The sequence below is a fragment of the Hippocampus bargibanti genome, linkage group LG02 (genome assembly GCF_051943395.1).
Source record: "Hippocampus bargibanti isolate YZ-2025 linkage group LG02, ASM5194339v1, whole genome shotgun sequence".
Taxonomy (NCBI): Eukaryota; Metazoa; Chordata; class Actinopteri; order Syngnathiformes; family Syngnathidae; genus Hippocampus; species Hippocampus bargibanti.
The window spans coordinates 35,878,460-35,890,975 of NC_142735.1; the positions used below are offsets into that span (position 1 = coordinate 35,878,460).

At 40.6% G+C, this 12,516-nt stretch overlaps 1 protein-coding gene across 1 annotated transcript in view; it reads left to right on the plus strand.

Annotated features, from left to right (window-relative positions):
• ankrd50 (ankyrin repeat domain 50) overlaps positions 1–12,516 on the plus strand; it is a 39,828-nt gene that overhangs the window by 12,992 nt on the left and 14,320 nt on the right. Inside the window, exon 3 of the mRNA XM_088991179.1 lies at positions 2,106–2,338. Coding sequence (XP_088847305.1) covers positions 2,106–2,338 — 233 coding nt within the window. The remainder of the gene's footprint in view (positions 1–2,105; positions 2,339–12,516) is intronic.

Sequence of the window (12,516 nt, forward strand, 5' to 3'; positions counted from 1 at the left end):
ATTATTATTATTATTATTATTATTATTGTTCTTGTTCTTATTATTGTTCTTATGATTATTATTGTTCTTATGATTATTATTGTTCTTATTATTATTATTATTATTATTATTATTATTAGTATTATTATTATTAGTAGTAGTAGTAGTAGTAGTAGTAGTATCTAGCTGTCCGTCTGGATGGCTATCTAGCTAGCTATCTACTAGCTGTCTGGACAGCTATCTAGCAGACTAGCTATATGGCTATCCATCTAACTAGCTAGCTATTAGCTAGCTGGCTCACTTTCTATCTATTTGAGTTACTTGCGGGTTGAGTGAACGCTGGCGCGTGTGGCTGCTGCTACTAACCCACAGAGAACCTTATCCTGTGACTGTAAAGTGACCTTGAGAGTTTTGAAAGGTGCTTATTAATGAAATGTATTATTATTATTATGATTATATGTCAAGAACTGGAGCAAGAGGTGCACATTCGGACGCGCTCGGCAAAGTGACTTTTGTTGCACTTACTTTTCCCCCTAAAATCCCACCCGGTCGTCTTTTTGTTTGCCACTTTTGACTCTTTGACAAGCCAAAAGTAGCTAAATTGCGCCAGAACAATCGTCCCTTTGTTTGTCCCACTTGCTGTCACTGTGGATTTGATTGTTTTAGTAGGCGACAAAGACACACACATGCTATTCACAGCCAGTCATCCCCCGTGCGTGGACATTCCTTTTTGGCACTGCAGGTTCTCCGCCGAATGCAGCCGTCAGGAGAGATTAGCCGATGAAGCCCGCGTAAACCACAATGAGGCACGAAAATGTGTCTTTAGCCTGTTAGATTAGATTCGATTCAATTACATGAGCCTTTATTTGTCTCACAGTGGAGACATTTACATTTTGCAGCAGCAAAAACAAAATACAGGAGCTGCTGTAAAGGCAGCCGCTCTCACGGCACCATCTTGAAGTCCAAAACAAAATAAAATAATGTGACACAAAAGACAGTCATTAAAGGACAACCGACGTCTCCGGACAAGTTGTGTCCATAATTTGTAAAATGGCTTCAAATGACTTCTACTGAGCGTATTTTACAAAGATTCCACCGCATATTAAAGCTATATTTTACATTTTAAGACTCGCGCTGAATATTCCGGAAGTCTTGTTTTTGAGTTGGTGACGAGTCCGTACGTGACGTCACTGAAGGAATGCCCCTGACCGAAAAAAAAGGACACATTGTAGCAGTCCTTCCATCACGTCAATGCATTTTGCTGTACTTGTTTGGTCTGAAAACGTCGTATAGCACCAAAAAGAGGCAGAAGAGGGCGACAAAGCTCCGTGTAAGGAATTAATCAGCCTGTGGAAACGGGCTGATTAATTCCTTACACGGAGCTTTGTCGCCATTTTCTGCCTCTTTTCTGCGACGCTACATTGCAGTCCAGATGCCTCAAAATGGCACGGAAGGACTTCTTTAATCCATTGCAAACATGTATGCTTTCTTCTTCAGAACTATTTGAATCATATTCATAACTGGATGAGTAACAAGAAAGCATCTTCTCCGAATCTGAAGCCATTCTATTGATTCTCCAGCAAGGCAAGACGTCTTGGCGGAACAAGGGGGCGGGACCTTCTGAAACTGGCCACTTCCGGGTTAATTTTTTTTGTGCAGATTTTGGACGCTTGAAGTCATTTTTATTGGTGTTTTGCATTTGGCTAAAAATATACTGCGTGTTTTGGGTATTCTAGATGCTATAAAACGTTTTTCTGTTGCCAGTTAGGAAACAAAAAAGTGATGTCGGTTGTCCTTTAAATCTTAAGCACTTTCTGCACCCTCTTTGTTGCATGAAGCAGTTTGAGATGAAAGAGGAGAGGATCAAAGCGTTCTTTTCACCAGTGGATCAAGGACTTTTGCTCAATGTTGAAAGCAAACACGAAGCTGTAGCATCCATTGACGAACGTAAATCCACTTGAATTCCAAGCCGCGACAACTACACATACGCATCGGCGCTCTCGTTTTTCTCATTTTATTTTAAATTAAATCGAGTCAAGTGGAAGCAAAACCATTGATGGGGCAACGTCATATCCCGAAAAGTTCTGTTCAATGTCTCAACCATTTCCTTCCATTTCCTGTTTCAGATGCGTGCTTTTGCCTCTTCTGAGCGTCAAGCCGCCGCCACAGGCTCTCTTCCTGCTCGTGGACTCCGTGGACGAGGGCGCCCAATTGGGCGAGGCGGACCAGAGGTCGCCGCCGGGTTCCCCCAGAACCATCGCCGAGCTCCTCGCCAGCCATCATGAGTTCCTGCCGCCGTGGCTTCTGCTCATTTGCTCTTCACGGAGGCAGAACAAGGCCATTACCAAACTCTTCACAGGTATCTATCTATTAGCTATATAGCTATCTAAGTGGCTATCTAGCTAGCTATCTGTTGGCTATCTATTACCTATATACTAGCTGGCTAGCTAGCTTTCTAGCTGTGTGTTTAATAGTGACGTTCAGTGTGTTAGCTAACTATCTAGATAGCGAGCTATTAGCTATAGAGGCTATCTACTAGCTAGCTAGCTAGCTTTCTATCTGTGTGTGTAATAGTGACATTCAGTGTATTCGCTAACTAACTATCTAGATAGATAGCTATTAGCTATAGAGGCTATCTACTAGCTGGCTAACTAGCTTTCTATATGTGTGTTTAATAGTGACATTCAGTGTATTAGCTAACTGACTATCTAGATAGCTCGTTATTAGCTATAGAGCTACCTAGGTGGCTAGCTATCTAGCTAGCTATCTGTTGGCTCTCTATTAGCTATCTACTAGCTTTTTATCTGTGTGTTTAGTAGTGACATTCAGTGTATTAGCTAAATAACTATCTATATTGCTAGCTATTAGCTATAGAGCTACCTAGGTGGATAGCTATCTAGCTCGCTATCTGTTGGCTCTCTATTAGCTATCTACTAGCTTTCTATCTGTGTGTTTAGTAGTGACATTCATTGTGTTAGCTAACTATCTAGATAGCCTGAGACATCTGCCAATTTTCCCTTCACACTGAGTCAACGTTAGAAAGTTTCAATACAGTTTCCTATTAGCTATAGAGCTATCTAGGTGGCTAGCTATGTAGCTAGTTATCTGTTGGCTGTCTATTAGCTATCTACGAGCTGGCTAGCTATCTTTCTATCTGTGTGTTTCATAGTGACATTCAGTGTATTAGCTAACTATCTAGATAGCTAGCTATTAGCTATAGAGCCATCTAGGTGGCTAGCTATCTGTTGGCCATCTATTAGCTATCTACTAGCTGGCTACCTAGCTTTCTATCTGTGTGTTTAATAGTGACATTCAGTGTATTAGCTAACTAACTATCTAGATAGCCAGCAATTAGCTGTAGAGCTATCTAGGTGCCTAGCTATCTAGCTAGCTATCTGTTGGCTATCTATTAGCTATCTGCTAGCTGGATAACAAGCTTTCTATCTGTGTGTTTAATAGTGACATTCAGTGTATTAGCTAACTAACTATCTAGATAGCCAGCAATTAGCTCTAGAGCTATCTAGGTGCCTAGCTATCTAGCTAGCTATCTGTTGGCTATCTATTAGCTATCTGCTAGCTGGATAACAAGCTTTCTATCTGTGTGTTTAATAGTGACATTCAGTGTATTAGCTAACTAACTATCTAGATAGCTAGCTATTAGCTTTAGAGCCTTCCAGATGGCTAGGTGGCAGCGACTACAGATCTTAGCCCATTCTACTCAAGCCTCAAGATACTTAGCCCGTCTGTTGCCGTTTTGGAGGTTTTTTTTTCTTTTTCATCTCAGGAAAATGTGATAAACAGCTGTTATCTTCCTCTTCTGTGGTTCTCGAGTTCTTCTGTGGTTCTTCTGCTGGGCCTTCGTCAAGCTCTGTTTCAAATTGCCCAGCAAATGGTTGTAAGCATTCTGCTGCTTTTCAAGGCAGGAAGTGACTCATCACGTGCGATTCCACCGTTTTGAAACGAACGAAGGCCATAGATTAGTTTAATACAGTGATACCTTGGCTTACAAACTTCATTGGTTCCCAGAAAGTGTGTGTAAGGCGAAAAATTTGACTTCCAAACATTTATTTCCCATAAGAAACCATTAAAATGAGAATAATCCGTTCCCAGGGCCCCATAAAACATAATTTTCTACGAACACACTGCACTAGTATAAAAATATGACGTTGAGTGCCATTCTCGAATTTGTTCGGGTTTCGAAAAGTGTGTCTTCCTAATATTAATATCCCATAAGAAACCATTAAATATGAGAATAATCCGTTTCCAAGTCCCCATAAAACATAATTTTCTATGAAATAAGCCTTAAAACTACACCAAATTAATCTTATTTTATGTATAATAAATATGATATTATATTGTAATTAAAGGAATAAACTGTACTGTATAATAAAGTCGTTTTATTTACCGTTGTGATGGTAGTTGTCAATGGATGACAAACTTCCAGGTTGCCTCTTGATGATATCAGAGTGAAGTTGCCGTGCTTTCTTGGCGATAATACCCTCACTCACAATGTCCCCTGCTAGCTGCTTTTCGTTAGTCCAAATCAACAGAAGTTTCTCAACCTCTTCTATTGCCTGAGACCGTTGCTTAGACAACACAGAAACACCCTTTGCCACAAAGAGTCGACTTAGCATACTGCTACTGGGACGCTAAGTCACACAAACGACACCTCCTTCGTGTTTTTCGATGATCTCCTTCTTCTGCTCAACCATAATTTTCTTTAGTGCCTTCTTCGGCTGAACACTAGCCTGCGGTAGGGTCTTTTTCAGTCCCATAATAGCACAATTACTCCACTCGATAACAAACCATGTCTGCACTCAAACAAAGTGGGTGTGGAAAACTAGGCCGCTAGCCACCGTGGCGCTGTGCGACCGTGTGGTTTGGTGTTCATCCGCCGAAAACTAGTCCGATAGCCACCGTGGCGCCGTGTGGTTTGGTTCGCCCGCCGAAAAGCAGTTCGTCAGCCGACTATATGCTCGCGAATTTAATGTTTGTGAGGCGAAACGTTCGTTAGCTAAAGCGTTCATAAGCCAAGGTATCACTGTATTGCCCTTCTTTCTCGCACATTTTGGAATGCGAATGTTCGCTTGTGGCTATGTTGGCGCGGCTCATTTATTTCCTTATTGAGTTTGTGCACTGGCACAATTCCGCAGAGCTTTCCAATAGCCTTGACTTTCCTGCTTTGCGGATGCTTTTAGCGACGCTTTTTTTTTTGTTTTGTCTGGATTCAGTCTTCCGCTCAGAGTTGACAACAATAATAAGAATGACTTTGCTTCTTGAAGGCATCTACGTAAACAAAACAACGGAATCCATTTTCTGTAGTCGACCTCTGTTCATTTTTTTGGGGCATTACAACAGAGTTGTGTTTCTATGTGACCCAGTTTTGTAACGACTAAGTGGCAACGCGCGTCTCTGTTGCTAAAACAATGTCACTTCTTGGCTATAAATGATAAACCGCATTAGCAGTACGCCGCAAGAGTTCCTTCTGTTCTTGGATTGTGTACAAAAGGGGCACAACCGCATTCTGATGATGGCGATGTTGTAGGTTGCGACGACTATAAACCCCGTGTTCAGTGCAATCTCCAAGATCAAAATACAACTCAATTGGTTCTCAAACAGAGTAAAGTGAAAAGTGTGTATCCCAAAAAATAATTTCCCATAGGAAACCATTAAAATGAGAACAATCCATTCCCAGTTCCCCATAAAAGACACTTACTTTCTAATTTTCTAAACCTTAAAACTACACAAAATATACCTTATTTTATGTCTAATAAATGTGCTATGGTATTATAATTAAAGAAAACCTGTACTGTATAATAAAGTCGATGCCTTGATGGAATGGAGCGGCAGCATTAAGCACTAGATGAGGAACGTCGCCTTCTTCTTGCACCATCTTGAGGAATGATCCCTTGTAGGTGCTTTCTGTGCGATCATTTTACCTTGTTCCTCATCAATTGTGTTCTGTTTATCTGGGTTGATAGCTTTTTGCATCAAGTGTCCAGATGGCTTGTGCGGGTTATTTGTGGAGCCTGATTGATGGGATATTTTAACCTTGCAGTCTACACTCTGCCTTTAAAAAAAGTACCCAAAATGCATTGTGTGTCGCTTTTTCGGTCACGGGCGTTCCCTCCGTGACGTCAGGGCATTTCATCAACTCGAAAACAAGACTTTCTAACTGTTCAGTCTTAAAAGGTCAAATGTAGCTCTATGCGGTGGAATCTTTGTCAAATGAGCTCAGCAGAAGTAATTTGAAGTCATTTTACAAATTATGGACGCAACTTGTCCGGAGGTGTCGGTTGTCCTTTAAGCGGTCTGGAAAATGGATCGATGTATGGATGATATGACTGAACCCCACGTACCCGCCATCCTCACAGTGAACACACTTCTGCATTCTTCTTCCTTAGCTCAATTGTTAGCCGGTGTGTTCGTCTCACACTTTGGAATACACTCTGGGAACTTATCAACACCTCTGAGACCAGAGCAGGAAGTCTTTTCTGAGTCATCCAATAGAATGCCCCGCTTGCACTGCTCGTCTGGCAAACAAAGACACTCTTGATCTCCTGGGTACTTGTGTAGTATGACCACTCATTTATGAGGAATCCCCAGAATTCCTCCGGGCCGGGCGTGGAATTTTCAGACTTCTTGTGCTTTCGGGTTTTCCCTTCAGGGCTCGCCACAGCGAATCAGTGTCCTCCATTTCACCCGGTTTTGCCCATCCTCTTCTTCCACACCAGCTACCTTCATGTCCATAAACCTCCTCTTAGGTCTTCCTTTCGGTCTCCTTCCTGGCAGTTCAAGGCTCAGCATCCTTCTTTCCGATATAGTCACTGTCACTGTTGGCGACCAACGGGTGGCGCTATCAACTGCACCTGCACAGGTGTTGGTCGTTCCAATCAGTGGCAGTTAAAAGGACTCCCGGCACGACCATTCGTTTGTTCGGTCATTGTATGTGTTTGCTTCACCTTGTCAGATTTTGTTCCTGCTGACCTTATTTAATACAATTTGTCAATTATACCCTGCTGCTCCTTCCTTCCTGTTTTTTTGGGATCTACCACCATTCAAACCGTGACAGCCACTCTCTGTCCTCTGGACATGTCCAAACCATCTCAGTCTGACTTTGTCTCCAATTGAGTTGTCCCTCTGATGTACTCATTCTTGATCCTATCCAACCTGGTCACTCCCAAAGCAAACCTCAACATCTTCATCTCTGCTACCTCCAGCTCTGCTTCCTGTCTTTTCTTCAGTAGAATTCCCAGAAGGAAATAAAAAAAACAGTATGTAACAAATCTATGGAGAGAGAGGGCGAACATGCTGCTTTTCCAGCACCCCCCCCCAACCCTCTCGACTGAGTACTGTGCTCCTGTACAGCCTGAATAGGGGCAGTGGATTGGAAACACTTAGGTGGCAATTTTGGTCAGGAACTGAATAGAGCGCATGGCAATTTAGCAGAAGCCTCTGGGGCAGAAGGCAAAGCAAAAGAGAGGGCGGAGACATGCGAGCCGGTGTTTTTGAATGATAGATCTTACAAACCATGTGGGTGTGAGATTTAAAAGAAGAGAGGTGGTAAACACAGTCCACTTACTTGGCCTCCTTCCAACTGTTGGGATTTTGTTTGAGTCTCCAAGACTTGAAATATCCACAGTTGAAGACTGATAAATCACATTTGCCAACTGTTTTCCTCTGATCGGCCTAGAGGGAATAATAAGTCTTCTTGGGCCGATACCACGCTTAGTCATGCTCATGAGGTGAAACCAGGGCCAGGGATAGGTCCCCATAAAACGTAATTTTCTACTTTCTAATTTTCTAAGCCTTAAAACTACACAAGATATATCTTATTTTGTGTATAATAAATGTGCTATGGCATTGTAATTAAAGAAATAAACAGTACTGTATAATAAAGTCATTTTATTGACCTTTGTGATGATCGTTGATGGCTTGATGGAATGGAGTGGCCGCTTTCATCGGCATTAAACACTTGACGAGGAACGTAGCCTTCTTCCACCATCTTGAGGAATGATTCCTTGTAAGCTTTGGCAGCTTTATCGTCAGAACTGGCTGCCTCACCATGACGAATGACACTATGAATCCCTGTACGACGCTGAAAGTTCTCGAACCATGCGTGGCAAGCCTTGAAATCATCAATGGATGACGAACTTCCAGGTTGCTTCTTGACGATATCCGAGTGAAGTTGCCGTGCTTTCTCTGCGATAATTTTACCTTGTTCCTCATCAATTGTGTTCTGTTTAGCTGGGTTGATAGCTTTTTTGCATCAAGTGTACAGATGGCTTGTGCGGGTTATTTGTGGAGCTTGATTGATGGGAAATTTTAATTTTTACAGTTCTAGTACTGTTGCTGTGAATCGCAATCGTCCCCAGACTCTCTCTACATGAGGTTCTTCCATCTTTGCGCTGTCGGGGCGAGTTCACCGAGTTTCATTTCCCCAATACAGACATTAATCATTTTCTTTTGTTACGCCGTTTTCATCCCTCCATAAACTTTGAACTAGCCGCACGTTCGTACTTGAATTAATCTCCCCCAAGATGAAATCCTCACCGCCATAATGAATCACAGCTGTAATTAACTGCAGTATTCCAGACTCTGCCTGCGTCATGCTACTCATCTTGTGAGGTATGTCGGCTGGGGACGTGGTTCCTCATGTGACTCATTTGAGGGCTGCATGACCCAAAGCTAATCAGGTGGTCCACGTTTTAAATCTCTTCAGTCATTCTTAGGAGGGGCCATAATAAATTCCTATTTCTTGTCCAGTGATACGTCGGTTTACGAACCCCTTGGCTTACGAACGTTTCGGTTTACGAACGTTAAATTTACGAACATTTGACCTTGGCATATGTCACTCTCTCTCCTTTGGACATGTCCAAACCAATCTGTGACTATAATAATAATAATAATAATAATAATAATAATAATAATAATACATTCCATTTTAAGCGCCTTTCAAAGCTCTCAAGGACACTTTACAGTCACAGACAAGCGTAGGTACATGTAGTATAAGAAATAAAATACAATCATAAATAGAATACAATAAATAAAATACAATTATAAATCGAAACAAGAGAGAGAGCTACACAGAAAATGCAATTTTAAATTGGTGGGATTTGAAATGGGACTTGAAGAGAATCGATGTTACGAATGTTGGGAGGAAGTGAGTTCCAGAGTTTGGGGGCAGAGCAGCTGAAGGCTCGGTCACCCAGTTGAGAGTAGCATATCAGGTCAAGTGTGTGATCTTTTATATGCGTAGGGACTTCCACAAGTTGGCTGAAGCTATCAAGGGAAGAAATGAAGTCTTGTTGACTATGTACAGTCAAACCTCGGTTTTCGAACGTCTCGGTTCTCATCCCACTCGGTTTTCAACCAAAAATGTCATGTTTTTTTATGCCCCGGTATACAACCGAAATTTGGTTCTCAACCAAACTGAGTGCACCTGAATGCATCACTCCACTACCCTCTGCTTCCTTATATGTCACGTCTTCCTCATTGTGACCGACGCATTAATATTGTTTTATTTTTGCGAAAATGCTGACATATTTGGTTAAGATCTCCTGAATAGTATGATTTTAAAGCAAGCAGAGGATGATTTGAAAAGTTAGTGTGCCCTGTGTTTGCCCAAAGACAGCTGGGATAGGTGCCAACACGCCCCGTGGCAGAAAGATAGAGAGATTTTTATGTACAGATGTTAATGTTGATGTTAAAAATGGGTGAAAATAAACATTTGTTTTTATAGAATTTTACACATGACCTGCTCTATTATTAAGTTTTTATCCGGTTTATGCGATGAAATAGTTAAAAAGTTGTTTTCTAGACTTTGAACGGATTAAGATTTTTTACATTGATTTTTAATGGAAAGTGCTGTTTCGGTTTTTGAACAAATCAGTTTTCGAACAGGTTTCTGAAACGGATTACAGAAATAGATCACTGTATTGGAAATGCAAATTCAACAAGGAGATCTGATTACCAGTGAAGGACTTTCGGAACATTTTCCAGGCATAAAAATACAGTCTTTAAAGGACAACCGACGTCACTTTTTTGTTTTTTAACTGACATCAGAAAAACGTTTTATGGCATCTAAAATACCCAAAACACGCAGTATGATAGTTCCTTCGTGACGTCACGCCAAGACGTCTTGCATTGCTACAGAATCAAAACAATGGCTTCAGATTCGAAGAATATGCTTTCTTGTTACACATCCAGTTATGAATATGGTTCAAATAGTTCTGAAGAGGAAAGCATACATGTTTGCAATCCATTAAATAATTTATTTGTGCCATTTTGAGGCAACATTGGGGGGAAATCTCTCACCCAAAAAAAGAGGCACAAAATGGCGACCTCCTGTGGCCACCTCCGTTTCCACAGGCTGATAAATTCCTTATATGGCGCTTGGACGCCCTCTTCTGGTGGCTTTTGGGTGCAACACGAGTTTGTCAGACCAAACAAGTGCAGCAAAATACATTGACGTGATGGAAGGACCGCTACAATGCGTCTTTTTTACGGTCATGGGGCTGTCCTTTAGTGACGTCACGTACGGACTCGTCACCACCTCAAAAACAAGACTTCCGGAATATTCAGCGCGAGTCTTAAAAGGTAAAATATAGCTTTAATATGCGGTGGAATCTTTGTCTTGTACGCTCAGTAGAAGTCATTTGAAGCCATTTTCTAAATGATGGACACAACTTGTCCGGAGACGTCGGTTGTCCTTTAAAATGGCATCAGAGTGAATAAAATAATTCAACAAGCGCCTTTGGGTCGTGGATTCACGCACTAGATGTCGTTTTCAAGGTTGTGAGCTGAGCCCGACACCGTCATCCTTGCCTGAATAGAGTCATTTCACCAGTACGCAGTTTGACGCCTGGTTTAATTACAGGTCCACCAACGCCACTGCAGTCACGTGGCAGATGAATCGGCGGTATGTGGCATATCTCTGCTACGTACTGCACGAGCAGAGCATTTTCGAAAGCAGTAGGAGGTAGACTTGTCGTATTATGCTTTAATTAAAGGGAGTTATAATTAGCTCTTGATTAGACTTGAGTGCAGATGAATGCAGAGGGAATTCATGGCACCTTCTGTCTGTTTTTGTCGTTGCTTTTGGCTAGATCTCTATTGCCTTCTGAGCTGTCTGACAAGGATAGCATGACCCGGATTCTACTCTTCTTCTTCTTCTTCTTCTTCTTCTTCTTCTTCTTCTTCTTCTTCTTCTTCTGATTGTTCTTGTTGTTCTTCTTTTTGTTCTTCATCTTGTTCTTTGAGTTCTTCTTGTTCTTCTTGTTCTTGTTCTTTTAGTTCTTCTTGGTCTTCTTCTAGTTTTTCTTCTTGTTCTTTTAGTTCTTCTTTTAGTTCTTCTTGTTGTTCTTGTTCTTTGAGTTCTTCTTGTTCTTGTTCGTCTTGGTCTTCTTCTAGTTTTTCTTCTTGTTCTTTTAGTTCTTGTTCTTCTTGTTCTTGTTCTTTTAGTTCTTCTTGGTCTTCTTCTTCTTCTAGTTTTTCTTCTTGTTCTTTTAGTTCTTCTTGGTCTTCTTCTAGTTTTTCTTGTTGTTCTTTTAGTTCTTCTTGGTCTTCTTCTAGTTTTTCTTGTTGTTCTTTTAGTTCTTCTTGGTCTTCTTCTAGTTTTTCTTCTTGTTCTTTTAGTTCTTCTTGGTCTTCTTCTAGTTTTTCTTCTTGTTCTTTTAGTTCTTCTTGGTCTTCTTCTAGTTTTTCTTCTTGTTCTTTTAGTTCTTCTTGGTCTTCTTCTAGTTTTTCTTCTTGTTCTTTTAGTTCTTCTTGGTCTTCTTCTAGTTTTTCTTCTTGTTCTTTTAGTTCTTCTTGGTCTTCTTCTAGTTTTTCTTCTTGTTCTTTTAGTTCTTCTTGGTCTTCTTCTAGTTTTTCTTCTTGTTCTTTTAGTTCTTCTTGGTCTTCTTCTAGTTTTTCTTCTTGTTCTTTTAGTTCTTCTTGGTCTTCTTCTAGTTTTTCTTCTTGTTCTTTTAGTTCTTCTTGGTCTTCTTCTAGTTTTTCTTCTTGTTCTTTTAGTTCTTCTTGGTCTTCTTCTAGTTTTTCTTCTTGTTCTTTTAGTTCTTCTTGGTCTTCTTCTAGTTTTTCTTGTTGTTCTTTTAGTTCTTCTTGGTCTTCTTCTAGTTTTTCTTCTTGTTCTTTTAGTTCTTCTTGGTCTTCTTCTAGTTTTTCTTCTTGTTCTTTTAGTTCTTCTTGGTCTTCTTCTAGTTTTTCATCTTGTTCTTTTAGTTCTTCTTTTTGTTCTTCTTGTTGTTCTTGTTCTTTTAGTTCTTCTTGTTCTTCTTGTTCTTCTTGTTCTTGTTATTTTAGTTCTTCTTGGTCTTCTTCTAGTTTTTCTTCTTGTTCTTTTAGCTCTTGTTCTTCTTGTTCTTGTTCTTTTAGTTCTTCTTGGTCTTCTTCTTCTAGTTTTTCTTCTTGTTCTTTTAGCTCTTGTTCTTCTTGTTCTTGTTCTTTTAGTTCTTCTTGGTCTTCTTCTTCTAGTTTTTCTTCTTGTTCTTTTAGTTCTTCTTGGTCTTCTTCTAGTTTTTCTTCTTGTTCTTT